We start from the raw sequence: 18,188 nt of genomic DNA, 5'->3' as shown, positions 1-18,188 counted from the left end.
GTAACCTGAGAGGTCCAGTTAGTCAAAGGTCCCTCAGCCGGGGTGATAAGATGAGTGGGATTGAGTATAAGCGGGCTCTTGCCGATCACGACCACAGTCTGTGACCTCTCATGAAAAAGGGAACTCAGTGCATCCGGCTCCATTGTATCTGCCTAGTCTATTTCAGTGGCTTGTAAACTTATCGGCTCATCATCCAAATCACAATCAAAGAAGATTTCCAACCCAGGAAGTCTCTGCCCAGTAGACTCATCTATCCAGGTTTCTGTAAAGCCACAGAAAGGAAAATTTGCTCCTTCCTTATGAAAACGCCCATTCATTGTTAAATCAAATGGTCCCATCGGCAAGTCCAAACCTCTACGGCGACACTCTGCCCATTTCATCATGTAGCGCTTCATCTCTTTGACCTCTGCCCTGGTCGGTTCATACCCAAGTCCAAATAAACCATTAAAGGTCTTGAACACTGGCCACTCAGTCATACCCTGATGGTATCTGCCAAGTCCTGCCCCTGGGATATAACCCTGTAGACGTATCATCCTGACTACATTGGAATTTGTACTGCTCAAAAAGAAGATCTCTTCATTTATTGCTTCTTTAATAGTTATAGTCGTCACTTCTAAGGAGAAACCAGTCAAACTAATATCTCCCTCCTTTCCCAGGGTCAATTCTTGCGAAATCTGACCCACTTCCAAATCCGGGTCTCCTTTAACAGTGACCACCTTATGGTTCAAAATGAATTTCAATTTCTGATGCAAGGTAGATGGAACAACTTCAACCTTATGTAACCATGGGCGGCCAATCAACAACAGAAATGAGGCCTTAATATCAAGAACTTGGAACTCAATATCGAATTCATCTCCACCTATCAGTACTTCAGCTATTAAGGTCCCTATCACATCACGCCTAGTCCCATCATAGGCCAAAATACCCTGATCTGAAGGAATGAAGCTCTCAGGTCCAAAACCCAAGGTAGTTGCTGTACTTAATGGGTATACGTTCAGGGCAGACCCATTGTTGATAAGGACTTCAGGCACCTTCTTTTTGTTGCAAACAACAAAAATTCGGAGCGGCTTCGTATGGTCCTTCCGTTCTGGGGGCAAATCATTGTCCGTGAACGAAAGAGTCTTCGCTGTTCTGGCCACGTAAACTACACTGACAAGCTCGTCAGGAGTTATCTCAACAGACACCTGGGCAGAATTTAACTCTTTCAGCACCACTTTTCGGTGCTTTGAAGATGACATCAAGAGACCCCAAACAGAGATGTTTGCTTGGGTTTTCTTCAACTGTTTCAGAAGATTATCATCTTCTTCATTCACCACAAACCGATTCTGCCTCTGGCTATCAGCAGCCCTTGCAATCTCAGCCGGATTGTCAGCGCTCAACTCAGGAGGCTTAAAGACTCGCCCTCCCCTGGTCATGTGACGCATCTCATCACATTGATCATCTAGCAGCAGTAACTCATCATCATCCATACTTAAAATGTAAGGAATTCTGACATCTTCTTGCTGGAAGTCATCCATTTCCAAAACATATGGAGTCTTCCCTTCTTTCCCCATATCACCATAATGAGAGGTATACGACTGAGACGAAGAGGACTCAGCAATCTCTATGTCACTGAATGACAATATATAGGGCTGCTTCCTTTTCACATCCTGAAGTTCTTCCTCATCAAACTCTAAAACATAGGTGTTATCTGTCATGATAGCACATATAAGGGCAGAGGGATCAAGGATGGGCTCATCACAAAAGATGGCATTAGCTGCAGGAGGAGGAGCAGCACGATGATTCGGGAGAGGATTCTGAGTAATATTCGGCCCTTTAACTGAGAGCTCATCCTTATCAATCATGTTTTGGATGGCATGCTTCAAGGCGAGGCAATTTTCAGTCAAATGGCCAGAATTTCTGTGATACTCACAATGCTGGTCCAGCCTCCAGTATGGTGGTAATGGATTTGGCACAGGTTTTAGATCCGGAAGTTTTATCTTTTTATCCCTTACCAGCTTTTTCAATATCATTGGTAAAGGGTAAGGGAGGGGATCAAATTGCCTGAAAATATTTTTCCTTACCGGTCTGGCAACCTTAGCAACAGCCTTGACCTCTGGTCTGAAAGCTGGCTTAAAGTAATTCATTGTGTGAACCTCTTTAGGTGGGGCCATAGGCCTCTTGCCATCCCGCACATCGGATAGTGCCTTTGCTCTAAGCCCCTTGGCTATAGCGTCCTTCGTCTGGGTGCCAGTTTTTATCAAATGATCAAAAGTGGGATAGTGTTGGGGTGCTATGAAATGGAAGTACTGTGGCGACAGACTTTTGATCACTAACTTGATTTGATCTTCTTATGGCATCCTCTGACTCAACTGAGCAGACTTGCGCCTCCAGCGCCTGATAAACAACGTGAAAGTCTCTTAGGGACCTTGCTTTAGCTGTTTCAAATCTCTCTTTGTTATCTCGATCCCCTCCTCCATCGAGAATTGCTCAACAAAAAGGTTCGATATATCATCTAAAGTTTTGCTTTCCTCCGGCTTCAACCTCAGAAACCACTTCTTAGCTATTCCCAAGAGAGACATGGGAAATAGCTGAGCCATTTGTTCAGGCTCAACTCGTGCTGTTGAGAGAGGGTTATGAACCATATGACATGGTTCCTCGGGCACCCGGTGCCATCATACCTATCATAATCTGGTGCTTTGAACTTCGGCGGTAAAGTAACAATGGGAGTCTCAAAGTACTCAGAAATATCGAACCTCTTCGGCCCTTGGAATTTCATGCTTTCAATGTCCTTGGCCATCTTCTGACACCTACTGAATAACTCATTCTCCCTATTCGTCTGCGGAGCGCAATATTCTTCGGCATATTGATCCTCGTCGAGGTCAATCTCCTCAGCAGGAATATGAGGTCTATTGGGGTTAGGAAATGCAGCAGGAGTAGGCTGGATGACAGGCACTCTAGAAGTAGAGGTCTTGTCGGTATTTTGGGATTTTAGGACGGCCATTTCCTCTTTCAATCCCGAGATATCTCGAGACATGTTTCTCAGCATCTCTTGAATAACCACCATGGGATCAGTCAAATCAGCCATTTGGTCAGACTCAGATGAGTTAGGTAACTCAAATGTAGGGGATAAAGATTCTCTGGATGATATAGGTGAGTCAAAATGACGGACAAGTCTAGAAACAAAAGAAGATCTAGACCAGGTAGGTTTGGACTAGTTATCTTTTGATGGAGCGATGGTTGCTCTCTTTCAGAACCCTGAATGGAAATTAACATATTAGATTAAATGAATGATGAGTGAAATAAGAAATTCTGAGCAAATAAAGATAAGAGAAAACAAACACACTTTCATTGATAAAGCTTCGAACTGTGATTACAACATATGACAAAACTAGTCTCTGATCACAATTTGGATAAGAAGATTGTCAGTTAAAAAGGAAATACAGAAATCAAGATAACAAAACAGATATGGAATCTCAAGACTCTTCGATCCGAGCTCTCCTGCTTGCAGGCTCTTCCGATATTTCTTCACGTCGGGCTTGGGATGATAAACTGAACCTCCTTTCCATATTTTTGTTTCCCCAAGCAGCCACAATGGATCTGATAAGATCAGGAGTGAGATCTTCACAAAGAGGAGGGACTACGGCTCCGGGAGGACATAAAATTCCCGTAACCTGATGGAGAAATCGCATGGGTGCATAAAAAGATGATTTCTCAAGACCCATGTGGGTAAGTGCTAGTGAAAACTTGGAAGCACGAATGACTCACCCAACGAAACTGGCTCCACTCTACATGTTGCAACCAATTGCGCCATTCATCAATAGACTGAGGTTGATTGGCGATTGGTTTCCATGTACGGAAATTTTTCAGGGTATACGGATTTTGGTTTTCTCGCTGAAGAATTTGAAGTTTCTCACCAAGCCAGACATATAATAACTTTACACACCCACAAAAATTGTCTTTGATCTCTTGGGAAGCAATAAGATCTAGTCCGAAGAAGGTCTCTGCTAACATGGTGGGTATAGGATTCCTCCCTTCATTAATCTGATCTACCACTCTTAATAGGGTCAAAGATGCAACATGGGAGTTTCCGCGAAGAACGTGTCGTGCGAAGACCATAAAGATTAAAGCATTACGTCGACAATCTTGAAAACGAGAATGGGTAGGATCGACGTTTTTGGAAAAAAAGCTTAATCAAGTCCTGAATTTTTGCGCACTTATCCGTTAAACATGGCAGAGCATCCACAGTTTCATTTTTGAACAGTTTGCAAAACAGATTATGAGGGGATTCTATTCTTGAAGGTTTAATCCAGAGTCCCTCAGATGGGAGCTCTAGCAGGGTACACCAATCCTCAAATATGGGACAGAGTTCGAAACGACCAAATCGGAAGACATGAAGAACAGGATCCCAAAGTCCCGCAGCTGCTTGGAGAAACTTCTAATTTATATCCCGACTGTTCAAATGAGTGAACGAATTGATGAAATGATCAGCCATATTTTCTCTGTGATTGTTCACGCGGAAGAGCTTTAATTGCATCGGCTATCCAGTTATCCAACAAAATATTCACCATAATCAAACCTGACATAAAGATAGGAAGGGATAATGAGGGAACGAAGATAACTTGGAATAATCAAAGAATAGAGATAAACTTAACGATCAAACATATGAAGGATACAATTGGTGACATCGAATGTTCTAATGATGATCAAAGATGATCAGAAACTCAGAAACGAGACCGCGGTCACAAAATGACAAAACTAGATCATAGACCGGATCTAAATCTGGAAGATGGATGTCAAAACTGTATGATCAAGGAGATCAACAATGATAGACTATGATCATAGAGACAGCAGACAAACTGTCGACCATATCTAAAGACAAAACAAATAAAAATTTGATTAATACATACACAATATGAATGATACAACAAAAGAATGGATAAATGAGGTTTGAATCTGAAGGATAAAAACGGGTGAAATTTATCATCACTGGGTCAAAGAATAAACCGTAGCTATGAGTGTGACAAGTATAAGCCACTAGCCAGGTTTAGATCTGAGAGATGAATAAACAAGACGGATTGATTCAAGCCAAGAATCTCTACTAGAAAGTAGGTCCTGATCTTATAATCAAGAGACATATGGACAAAATCTCAATGAATAGAGCAAAAGATAGGCCACAACCATGAGAGGGGCAAGTAAAAGCCACTGGTCGGGTCTAGATATGAAAAACGGATTGATAAAACTGATTAGATTAGACAAGGAAACCTCACTAAAGAGTAGGCCCCAATCTTATAATCAATATATAAGATATATACATATATATCCTAACCAGGGGCACCAGCCCTAAAATATGATCCCATATATATTCATATACATAATATATGTAAAATGAAAGTAGGGCTCCGAACTCAATATATCGGGTACTATGCTTATGATCAATACTTAACATGTATAACACAAGTACGCCTAGTGTTATACATAGTATGCTTCATTGCTCATCGGCTGCTGTAAACACAAGTACGCCTAGTGTTTACAGTTGCAGCACCGACGCATAGCTTGGTAATAGATACAACAATCCCAGCAGGGTAATGACATCCCATCTGGCATGTACTGTATTTATCCCATGGAGCCAATAATAATAAAATCAAATAATAGAAAAATAAAAAACAAAATGATGTATGCCGTGCAGTGTGTGAATCCCTTGTTGTAAACACCTATTTGGTGCCCCTGGATTCTAAGCGATTAAATTCCCATTTATAATGTCTTTTGCCCAAAATTCTTCAAAGTTAGTAACAAATGGAATTTTTCAAGAACTCCCCAGCAGAGTCGCCAGCCTGTGGACTAAAAAAACTGGGTAGCAACATAGTGAAAACTGTGCTCAAACAGGGCTAAAGTGGGGTTGGATCTGCGTTGAAACAGGGGCTGCCGTGGGGCTAAAAGCTGCGCTCAAATAGGGGTAGATTTGGTGGACAAAACTGTGTTAACAGTGGTCGAACCATGGGCTCACATTGTGCCAAAACATGGGGTTAACCTTTGGCTGAATTGATGCCAAAGCTGAGACCAAAACATGGACTGAGTTTACGTGAAAATAAAGAGTATCTCCATTGACTGTATTGTGCTAAAACAGGACTGATTCGGGGATGAAACTCATGCACAAACAGGGACAGATTCGGTGGACAGAATCTGCACAAAACGGGGGCCGATTCGTGCTTAAAAATGGGACTGAATTGGGGTAATAACAGGGGCTTAAAACTGCGCTTAAAAATAGGGGCTGAATTGTGAGCAAAAATGTATTGGATAAAAAAAACTGAAATACTAAATGCATTGGTCTGAAGCAAGCTATGAACCATACACATAAAAACACAACCATACCTACAGACACACGCACACACACTCAAACACATACGACATATACACAACTCAGATTCAAACAAAATGAAAAAGAATAATCATTAGAACTTGTTTTAGTACAAAACAAAATACAAGGAAAACATATGCCTTGAATGCTAAACTAGCAAACAGTACCCTCATACTTGAAACCATGCTATCTCTTATTTGAACATTCTAGTAATGGTAATTATAAAAAACCAAAAATGAATCCTTTATCTTGCATTATTCTGAACTTAATAAACTTTGAAAACCATATCAAACAAACATAATAACCCCAGTTGGTTTGAACATGCTGAGCATGTCAAACCCTTTTTTTTTTTTTTTTTTTATAAATCACTACTACTACCGATAAAACACCATGTATTTATAACTATCCATACTAAAAAAAAAAGAATGAATCTTGAGTTCATATGCCTTGTAATATTGTTCAACATATCCAACACCTCAAGATGTAGCAGCCACATATAAATATGGTTCTAAACAATAAAACATGTCAATTTGATATGCCTTCCAAAAACAAAGCAAAGCCCATATTATCAATAGGAAGAATATGTACAATTGTCAAAACCAAGAAAGCTCGACATTCAGAGCCCAAACCAAGAACACCGATATGATGACTACTAATTAGAAGCCTGGATCATGATTTATTTACATTAAGATCACAACTTCTTATATGTACATATTTTACACTAGCCAATATCTATGCAGCATTAAAAGGCCAGTAATGAGGTACTACAGATTTTCCACAAATCTTCAAACAAGATCAAAGCCACATATCATCGAGTACATATTCAGAGAGAATTAATATGAATTATGAAAAATCTACCATTGATTCTCAACAACACACAATCACATATATTTAGGTTTAATTGCAACAGGTGTAAAAGCTTCACTGGATCTTGGACTTTATCAAATAGAAATCCTTAATTATTTCAATTCAAAGCCATAAAGGCCCTTTGTACAGCAAGGATTAATGGCTATGGCTTCAAGGTCATATCAAATGGAAATTTTAACTAGACGTTCAGCTCTGGAAATTTGAAATTTGATATCTATGGTTGCAGAAATTGCATCTGGTTATATTCAAAAGGATTAGGAACTCAAGCCTTACATGGATCACAGTTAAGAAATTAGTGACCATGGTATGACTCAGTGACAGGAATCATGATACTTTGTTTTGAAATATTTAGTGGCCTTGCTCTCCCAGAAACAGAACCGCCGGTGCATTGTGTTGAGAAAACTGTTGAGGACTGGTTAGTCTACCTTGAGCCAGATATGTTGGAGTCCTTGTTTGAAGAGGATGAGCCTGATGTTGCTTGGCAGCAGTTGCCAGTTTTAGACCATTCTAAAGGACAAGAAGAGACAGATCGTGAAGATGTGCTAGTAGCGGCTATTCAGAGCGATGCTACTTTTACTGAACCTCAGAGTCAGATTGCACCTGCAATAGAAAATCTTTCAAACTGGAGTTCTAATATTTTTCCTACTTATCTTATTGCTAAGTCGAGTTGAGTCAAGACGGTTAAGTCCGTGTCAGTGCCTAGTCCAGGCAAGTCATTTTTTGATTTTATTTATAATGTGAATCCTGAGCCTGTTCAAGATGAGTCTAATGATGATGATGTAATTTCTTTCAAGTCAATGAAATCTGATTCTCAGTATGTCTTTGTGTTTGCTTCTGACTTTAATAATGATAACACTCCCTCCTCAGACGAGGAAGAAGGGATCCACGATACTCCCCTTGAGTTGCAGCATATGCTCAAACAAGAGGAGGAACGCCGAGCCCAGCCTCTTAAAGATGAAATCAAAATTATAAACATCGGAACAGAAGATTTAATACAGGAAATACGAATTGGAAATACTCTATCTCCTAAAGAGCCCGACGAATTAATAAACCTACTTAGGGAATATAAAGAAGTCTTTGCCTGGTCCTACAAAGATATGCCCGGGTTGAGTGAAGACATCGTCCAACACAAGCTACCTTTATTACCGGGAATTAACCTAAAAAGCAGAAACTAAGGCGAATGAAGCCCGAGTGGATCTTGAAAATAAAGGAAGAAATTACTAAGCAGTTGACTGCTGGATTTCTACAAGTAGTGGAATATCCAGAATGACTTGCAAACATAGTGCTTGTACCAAAGAAAGATGGGAAGGTGAGAATGTGAGTAGATTTCAGGGATTTGAACAAGGCAAGTCCAAAAGATGATTTTCCTCTACCACATATCGATATCCTGGTAGACAATACGGCCGGGCAAAAATTATTATCTTCCATGGATGGTTTCTCCGGTTACAATCAAATTAAGATGGCACCCGAGGACATAACTAAGACCTCGTTCATTACACAATGGGGGACCTATTGCTATCGGGTAATGCCATTTGGTCTTAAGAATGCCGGTGCGACACACCAAAGAGCAGCTACAGCCTTACTCCATGACATGATACACAGGGAAGTTGAAGTCTATGTCGATGATATGATTGTGAAAGCTAAAGAAACGAGCGATCATATATTTCGAATCTCAAAAAGTTCTTTGAAAGAATACTCAAGTATCAGTTGCGTCTGAATCCGAGCAAGTGTGTATTCGAGGTTACATCCGGTAACTTGCTGGGGTTTATGGTGAGCCAAAGGGGCATAGAGGTAGATCCTCAGAAGATTAAGGCTATCCAGGAGATGCCGCCGCCTAAAACAAAATTTGAGGATTCCTAGGAAGGATATAGTTCCTAAGACGATTCATTGCTCATCTTACATCAACTTGCGAACCTATCTTTAAGCTCTTAAAGAAAAATGCTTCAAAAGAATGGACAGAGGAATGTCAACAGGCCTTTGAGAAGATAAAGCAAAGTTTGTCTGAACCACAGATATTAGCACCAGTAATACCGGGGCACCCATTGTTGCTTTACTTGTCAGTCACAGAAACCACCATGGGTTGTATGTTAGCACAACAAGATCCAGAAACCAAGCATGAAAAGGCTATATATTATCTTAGCAAGAAGATGTTGGAGTATGAACAGAAGTACACTGTCCTAGAAAAAACCTGTTTAGCCTTGGTTTGGGCTACTCAGCGACTCAGACATTACCTTTTATCACATAAGGTCATGCTTTTGTCAAGGATGGATCCTCTGAAGTATCTCTTTGAAAAACCAGCCCTGACAGGCAGGACTGCCAGATGGTTATTATTGTTGTCTGAGTTTGACATCACCCGTGTAACCCAAAAATCAGTAAAGGGTCGAGCCATTGCTGAACAATTGGCAGAAGCACTTCGAGAAGAAAGTCAGCCCTTCAAGCCGATGTTCCCAGATGAAGAGATCATAATGATAAAAGATGAATATCCAGAAACTGGTTGGACCCTCTATTTTGATGGTGCATCAAACCAAACAGGGCAAGGAGTAGGGGCATTGCTTGTGTCACCCCGAAATGAGCATGTTTCCCTTGCCGTTAAGTTACAATTTAATTGCACCAACAATATGGCAGAGTATGAACCATGCATTGTTGGACTTGAGGCCGCATTGGCCTTAAGCATAGAGGATCTTGACATATATGGAGATTCAAAGTTAATCATTTGCCAAACTCATGGAGAGTGGAGAACCAGAGAAGAAAAGCTATAGCCATATCATGAATACTTGGATGTTCTTGTTCAACAATTCCGGTGCATCACTTTCAGTTATTTACCAAGGTTGAAGAATAGATTCGCCGATGCCTTAGCGACGTTAGCTTCTATAATTGACATACCTCACAATATGAAGACCCATCACGGTTCAGGAGCAATGGGCTCCTGCATATGTTGATGCTATAGAAACAGCTGCAAGATGTCCCAATGGTAAGCCATGGTATACTGACATAAGAACTACATCTCAGGTAGGGGCATCCCGATGAGGCTTCGAATAAAGAAATAAGGACTTTGCAGAGATTGACAGCTAATTTTGTCATTTGTGGAGGAGAGTTATATCGACGGTCTTTTGATGGAATTCAACTTTTATGTGTCACTGAAGATCAAGCAGAAGAAATTCTCGCAGATGTGCATGAAGGGGTGTGTGGGCCTCATATGAATGGAAAGATGTTGGCAAAGAAGATTTTACGCTTGGGATATTATTGGCTGACATTGGAGGCAAATTGTCATGCATTTGTCAAGAAGTGCTATAAATGTCAGATACATGCGAATCTTATGCATGTACCACTCGCCGAATTGCATTCTCTTACCTCTCCTTGACCGTTTTTGGTGTGGGGAATTGATATTATTGGTAAGATTTCTTCTAAGTCGTCCAATGGTCACGAGTACTGTAGACACCCCATTTTGACCGTACCCTAAACCTCCCATGTTTGATTGAAATCCTTCCAAATTAATGATTTAATGTCCCAAATTTCATGCTAAGGTAGGATAAGAATCCAAGTAGGTCCCTCTAAAATTTCGTTGAAATCCGTCAACGTTTGCCCAGTGAGATGAGCGTAGTTTGTAGGACAGTGCAAAATAGTGTAGCAGAAGGGGGGTATTTTATCCGGTTTAGGGGTAAGCCAGGTTAGTATATCTTGCTGTAAAGGGTTGTCCCTGGGTAACTAAAGGAGCAAATTTATTCCCTTATTTTCCATTAGAACTTTTCTTGCAGACTACCCAGTTTCGTGAAAACTTAGTGTTAAATATTCAGAGAGGCTGTCCAGAGAACATTTGGGGGTCGAAAAAATTATCGAAAAAAAAGAGCTATAAATAGAGACGTTAGGTCTCATTTGTAAAAATGAATTTTCTCGTTGAAAACCTTTAGAGAGAGAGAGGAGAGAAAAATCCCCAAATTAAAAACCCAAACCCTAACATTTCTCTTCTCCGATCTTCTCCGACAATACTCCGGTCAAATTCCGGCCAATTTTTAACCAAAGTTCTCCTTTACTCTTTCTCTATGCAGATCTTTACTTTATTTCATCTTTTTCTTCATCTATTGACAAATTCTCACTTGTTTCTTTCTCGAAACCCTAACTCAAGCTACTTCTCCGATCGGAACTCAGGCCAGTCTCAAATCAATTTTTTTTTACAGATCTTCATTCTCTGTTAAATCTCGTCTCTTTCTAACCTTGAAATTCATAGATCTGTAATTTTCCTTTCCTCAAATCTTAGATTTCCTTAGCAGAAATCTTAGATTTCAAGTTCCGACCATATCTCTTTCCCTTTCTATCATCATATCTCTGTAGATCTTCTTTTATTTTCATATTTTCTAGTAGATTTCTTTGTTTCCTCACTTAGAAACCCTAGATCAAAGGTTTTGTCCTTTAAGCCCTAATTCTATGTCTAAACCTTTGGTTTACATAACACAGATCCATGCAAAGTTTATTTTCGTTAGTTAGAATTAGTGCATTCCTGCAATTCCTTGGAGTTTTGGTCGTTGTCTTGAATTTTTTATTTAGTCAAAGCTTCTTTGTAAGCTTGACTAGAAATTGAAGAACTGAAGAAGGAAATCGCAAGAGCACAAGGTTGAAGTTCAAGGAGATCTTCTTAATCTCGTTAAAGGAAGAAATTTTCAGGTATTTTTCATCTCCTTATCAGATCTGTTAGGTTCGAAATATTTTGTTTCAAATATGATTATGAGTTCTATCTTAGTAGCAGTTCTTGTCATCCTTAGTTTCATAGATTTCATTCTTATTGTTGAAATTTATGCCAATTTTTTTTTTTTTTAAATAAAAAATAAAAAAATCAAAACCTGTAATTTCAGCCATTTTATCTTTTATCTTTTGTTGATTAAATTGTTTAAAAAAAAATCTGATATTGTAGCTCTAAATGAGATGGTGTATAGCTCTATATTTATTGAATACTCTTTTATTCATAAGGATATGAAGACTCTGTGAAGACTCTGATTATAATTAGGTTATGTCTATGAGTTGGAAGATTTATTTTTATTTTTTTGTTTTGTTTTTTCACTTATGGATGACTAGATCATCTATTCTCCCATCTCTAGATCTATCATTGTAGGCAGCCATGTTGTTTATGATCTGTTATGTGTTTTACAATCTCCATTGCATGTGATTCATTTTTTTCTAAAAATGACAGTTGTATTTTCTTTTTATTGTGAATCAAGCACCTCAAGGAAGGTTCGGAAAACCCATAGTATGGTAAAGTCTCGCCTTCCCTAACAAAGTGTCCATTCATTGATAAGGAGTATAGAGCCATTCGGAGTACCTCTTCGGTGCGGCGAATTTCTTCCCTCAATTTCAATAATTTTTTCATGGCTTCTTCCTCTTCCTCAATAGGTATATACCCAAGACCAAAAGTTCCATGGTTTGCTTTGATTGGGCGCCAGTGAGATGCCTTGCTCGGATTACGGCCCAAACTCATGCTAGGAAAGTAATTCATTTTTCTCATTATCTTGGCAACCACAGGACTGATGAAAAAAGGTAAACACAACTCCTCATGAGAGGCCTCTTCATAGGAGATAGCAGCAACGTCGAACGCAAAACCATTCAAGTTGTAGTCTTCTGCTTTTGCAACTGGGAGAATCAGAGTTTCTCCTGTTATTTGTCCTATTTCTGGCTCTTCGTCACCTCTGACAGTGATCAACTTTCCATCTTTGATGAACTTCAATTTTTGATGAAGGGTTGAAGCAACAACACCTTCCTTATGTAACCAGGGATGTCCCAGAAGCATATTAAACGAGGCCGTGATGTCAATAACTTGAAACTCAACTTCAAATTCTTGACCACCTACAACAATCTTGGTGGTAAGGACCCCAACTACATTTCTGCGGGTGTTGTCATATTCGAGGATCTCGAGGGTTGATTCGGAAAAATCAGTGGGACCGAAACCCAAGGTAATGGCAGTTCTCAACGGACACACATTCAACGCATATCCGTTATCTACTAACACTGATGGTACTTTCTTTTACAGACAATGGTGACATGAAGAGCTCTAGCATGATTCCGACCTTGAGGAGGCAACTCTTGATTTGAGAAGCTAATGACTCTGGCAGCTTGTGTGAGAGCAACAACTTCTGCCAATTGTTCTGGTGATATTTCTGAAGACACCTGTGTAGTATTCAATTCTTTTAACACGGCTTCCCTGTGTTTCTTTGACGCTATCAATAATCCCCAAACAGATATAACAGCTTGAGTTTTCTTCAACTGTGGCACAACCTCATCATCTGGGTCTTTCACACATTGCGGCTCTTCTCCTCGAGCCAATGCCCTTGGATTTTCGACTCTCAGTTCGACAGGTTTGAAGATCCTTCCTCCCCTAGTAACATGTCTGACCTCATCTAGCTCTAGCTCGTCATAAGTAATAACTTGCGGAACTTGTGGCTCATAGGTGATCACCAAGAGAGATACAGACTCTCTTAGGTATGACTCATCACAGAAGATTATTTGAGGTTCATAAACGGGTTTTAAGGCACAGATGAGGGTGAGAGGGTCAAACTCAGAATCTCCTATGGTTATGGAATTAATGGCACCAGGAGGATTGGCATGACCGGGTAACGGGTTTTGGGTAACATTGGGTCTTGGCTGGAATGCAATGCCTTTCTCATCAATGAGTTTCTGAATCCTAAATTTCAAGGCAATGCAGTTGTCAGTAAGATGACCAGGACCCCTATGATACTCACAGTGTTGGTCAGCTCGCCGATTTGCAGGTAAAGGATTGGGGGGAGCCCGGATGACGGGTAGGGTTATGCGACCTGAGGCAAGACATTGCTTAAGTACCTCTGAAGGTGGAATAGGAAGAGGGGTAAATTCAGTCTGGGTTCGTTGTCGAGGTGCAGCTGCGGGTTGGGCATAGTCCATCACTAGAGGTTCCTGAGACCTAGATGACTGAGCATTGGAATGAGAAATATTACTAACTTAGGCTAGAGGGGACTTTTTGAAATCTCTGGTGTTTGGGTTGCTACGGTTGAATACACCTTGAGCCATAGCCTCCTCTATTTGGGTGCCTGCCACGATGAAATATTTGAAATCTAGATAATACTGTAGAGACATGTGATACTGGAGTTGGGGGGAAATACTCTTCATAATTATTTGGACCTTCTCTTCCTCAGAAAGGCGCTCCATCATTTGGGCTGCTAGTCTCCTCCATCTTTTCACAAAGGTTAGAAAAGATTCCTTCGAGTCTTGCTTGGTTCTCTCTAAATCATTTCTAGTGATTTTTGTCCCATCATCATACTTGAATTGCTTGATGAATTGTTTGCCAATGTCCTTCCATGTCCTATAACGGGTTTTGTCTAGGACCATGAACCATCTCCTAGCTACTTTAGTGAGCGAAACGAGGAATAGTTGGGCCATTTTCTCAGGAGATAAGCCTTGAGGCTGACACATAATGGTAAACATCTGCAAGTGAGTGACGGGACAACCAACGCCGTCATATTTATCGAAATCCGGCATTTGAAAATTGGCAGGGAGACGGATTTCAGGAAACAATGTAAGATCACTTGGGTTGAAACCACCCTGGTCCTGAATTTGGATGTCTTGAACTTTCCTGGTAAGACTTTCTAATTTCTCCATAACAGTCTTATCAACCGCTGAGTAAGCAGGCTTACTGTGACCTTCCTTGTACTGTTCTTTTTCCAACTCTTCTTGAGTTTTATCCGGGATAGGGATGAACACTGGCTGGGCAGGTGCTGCTGAAGTAGCTGTATGGTGCATAGGCCCTTTATCTTTGGAAGACGATGGCGCCAACTTCTCGGAAAGCTGGGCCTTGATAACTCGGTTCTCCTCTTTGAGGTCTTGAAGTTGCTGGAGAATTAAGGCGAGAGTATCTGTAACAACAATAGGTGGAAGATTATCTTGGTTTTCTGCCATTGGCGAGGATGAGGATGAGAAAGGAGGAGATGCTGGGGTTCTCAGAGAAGGTGGCAGAGAGACAGATTTCCTCTCCAATCGTGAAGAAATCCGAACCCAAGGAGTAGTAGGCTTAGCTATGGTGTCACTTCCCTGAAATATTTGAAAGACATATTTTCAAATCACAGAGAAAAATAGACGATGATTCACGCATAGACGAAGATAATGAAAGAGAAAGATGGACTTTATTGATCAATCATTAAAGCTTGAGTACATGGTTCACTCTTTCAAAGATAAACTGATAAGATTAAACATGAAACTAAATATTCTTTATAGACTTCTTCTTCAGATGATAATCTTCCTCAACTGACTCCTTTAAAGGTTTGATGATTTTGAGATCCCAAGCAGATGAAACGGCTCTGACAATCTTGGGCTTGAGATCCTCAGGTGGATAAAAATGACGAAGGGGAGGCACAATAGATTGCTCCCTTCCATACTGACGTAGAATTCTGGCAGGAACATAGAAGGAAGTCTTTTTGAGACCAAGAAGGCGAATGTAATTGGCCTCTCCAGTGTTGAAGACAGCTTCTTAGATTCTAGGAATTTGCCAACAAATCTGATTTTGTGGGTGAGAACTTAACCAATCAGCCCAATCGCTTTTATGATCGAAGGAAACATCATGACGCCATTCGCTGAAGGTGTACAATGTATGATCGAAATGTACAGGAGCTGCGATTTTTAGCTTGTGGCATAACCACACCTGAAGTAATGCAGGACATCCTGAGAAGGACCCAACGAAAGAGCGAACGTAAGAGCCTGGACCTGAGCTGGCACGAAGACGAGCCATATCATCCAATCCATTGAAGGTTTCTGCAAGTATAGTAGTGATTGGATTGGCACCACGATCCATTTGATCAACGAGATCTAAAAGAGAAGCTGACGCGAAGCTAGAAGGCTGGACAGTGAGGAACCTAGCAAAGGAGCAGAATCTCAAAGCGCGACGTCTGGCCTTTTGAATATCAACAGCGCCAATGTGTCCAATAGGAGGGTAAGTGTCGATCAGCAGTTGCATGGACATTTCTTGGCCTTTTATGAAAGAGTCCATGGATTCATCTGGATTATTCATTAAGCGAAGGAATAAAGGATGATAATCCGGCACACAGGATGGCTTTACCAGAGGGCTATCCACAGGATATTCCGACAAGGCACACCATTCTTCAAAAGTGGGACACATTTCTTGGTTGCCAAAACGGAAGACATAATGATCGGGATCCCAACACTCTGATGCGGCATAGAGTAATCCCCAATCGAGCTCAATGGTTGCCATGTAGCCGAAGAGATTTTTCTCTTGCTCACTTATGGCATAGATGTGTGATTCCTTTAATGTACCACGGATCCAATCAAGAATTTTACGAGTAGACATGGTGCTTGTACGCCAAGAGAAGGGATACAAGAAGGATCAAGAATACATAAACATGAGATTGGGACAAGTTCCTGCCAGTTTAAAGAAAGCATGAAGACATGATCGAATCGTATGAATGAAAGACAACTGATCAAAAGATTAGATGAGATTACATAAGATTACTTTCAACGGGTAGATCAAGAATGACTAATCCTATGAGAGCTTAGGAAAGATGGGATTTATATCCTAACCCCAAAGGGAAAGTTTTTTAATCTTCGTACATTTTAACAGTGTTACCTGAAGGCATCAAACCCTAATCCTAATCTAGCGGAGTGGAGAGAGGATCTCGACTCATGACTTTGTTTGTGTACCTAAGGACCGATCGTAGCCATTGGAAGATGGACTACGGCCTAATCTAGACACAAATGGGTAGGATATCCTAAGCTAGGCCCACATAAGTGATGCACGTGTGTTCGTATACTACATGCATGTGTGGGGTAATCTAGGGGTAAGGCCAAGAGTTTCCTTAGCGCGAATCTGTGCTCAATATACTGTACCAGTGTCCGGCGTATCAGTACGTGAACAAGAGATCCGTTTACGCACCATAAAGGTACAAGGCTAAGAGTGGAATGCTTCTTTAGCACAGAGGCATCAGGTGATGAAATCACAGTCAACCATGCTAGATAAGACTTCGGGTTCCTAAAATAGGACGTATGTGCATGTGAGATGCAAGGGTTTAGATGCAAGTGATGTAAGTGTGTGCAATATGTTTGCGAAATCTATGATGCCTTCATGTTTTGTTAGATTAAAGTTGAGTAAAATGTGATGAGAAAAAAAAACATACAAACTAATCTAACAAGTATAAGATATAAGATAGAGTGTTTTATGAGCCAGTTAAATTAAATTCAAATGGGTTATCCTTTGAAGTTTTAATGAAGTTAGGTGGTCCCCAGCAGAGTCGCCAAACTGTGGGACCCGATCCCGAGAGAGGGGAATGGCCCGCGAGCCGTCTTCCTCTCTCTTGGTCTCTCGTACCCACGCGAATGTCATGTGCTTTTTATTATTGATTTTAATTACCCAACCAAAGAGGCAGCAACCAAGCCATAGGGTGCAAACAAACGTGCAACCCAGTACCCATAAGGGCAGGGGTAAGCTGTCGAATCTAGCAAGGTGTGATTTAATTCATCTTTTCCATGAACTTGGGATCACTAAGGTAATCCGAATTCCACGCAAAAGAGAGTGACAGAGTCGCCACCTAGATGAGGGATCTAGGACCCATAATTGACCAGAAATCTAAACTCGTTACCTGGTTACGAGAATGGAAGGTATGGGGAGTTACCACCACTTGCACTAATCGGTCTTCAATTCCAAAAGTTAACTCTTTTGAATTTCTTTTAAATGGCTCATTTAACTCTTTATTAATGTGCGAACTATATGACATGCATCCTAGAATCTAATTTTAATGTATTCCCAAATGTGTATCTTGATTTTCTTGATTTGTTTGGATTCAATCTAAGTGAATATTCTCATAAAATTCTAATTTGGGGGAAATCCTATATATTTATTTAATTTAATTAAAAATTTAGAAAAAACTAATATACAAAACCCCATCATTTGTGTATGAGGCCGACTCGTGATTGGTATGCCATCAAGCATCCAAGCTGCCTACGTACCCAAGCCTCATTGGGA

At 40.5% G+C, this 18,188-nt stretch overlaps 1 protein-coding gene across 1 annotated transcript; it reads right to left on the bottom strand.

The window, feature by feature from the left end:
• Window positions 1–152: 152 nt before the first annotated feature.
• LOC143887643 (uncharacterized) lies at window positions 153–3,067 on the bottom strand. Its single transcript, XM_077391758.1, has 4 exons — window positions 2,560–3,067; window positions 2,362–2,468; window positions 1,314–2,222; window positions 153–1,223 (listed from the first exon to the last, which is right to left on the bottom strand). The coding sequence occupies exons 1-4, from the start codon at window positions 3,065–3,067 to the stop codon at window positions 153–155; spliced, it is 2,595 nt and encodes an 864-aa protein (XP_077247873.1).
• Between the last annotated feature and the right edge of the window lie 15,121 nt (window positions 3,068–18,188).

The sequence above is a fragment of the Tasmannia lanceolata genome, unplaced genomic scaffold (genome assembly GCF_043159265.1).
Source record: "Tasmannia lanceolata isolate RefF3 unplaced genomic scaffold, GAP_Taslan_0.1 ptg000002l, whole genome shotgun sequence".
Taxonomy (NCBI): domain Eukaryota; kingdom Viridiplantae; phylum Streptophyta; class Magnoliopsida; order Canellales; family Winteraceae; genus Tasmannia; species Tasmannia lanceolata.
This window is presented reverse-complemented; position numbering and strand designations above follow the sequence as displayed.

Excerpts from the sequence above, each read along its gene's own strand:
- LOC143887643 (XM_077391758.1), bottom strand. The coding sequence starts at position 3,067 with ATGGCTGATTTGACTGATCCCATGGTGGTTATTCAAGAGATGCTGAGA. Across the intron at positions 2,469-2,559 it reads ATGGCTCAGCTATTTCCCAT|CAATTCTCGATGGAGGAGGG; the intron begins GTCTCTCTTGGG and ends CTTTTTGTTGAG. Across the intron at positions 1,224-1,313 it reads AGAGGCAGAATCGGTTTGTG|CACCGAAAAGTGGTGCTGAA; the intron begins GTGAATGAAGAA and ends TCATCTTCAAAG.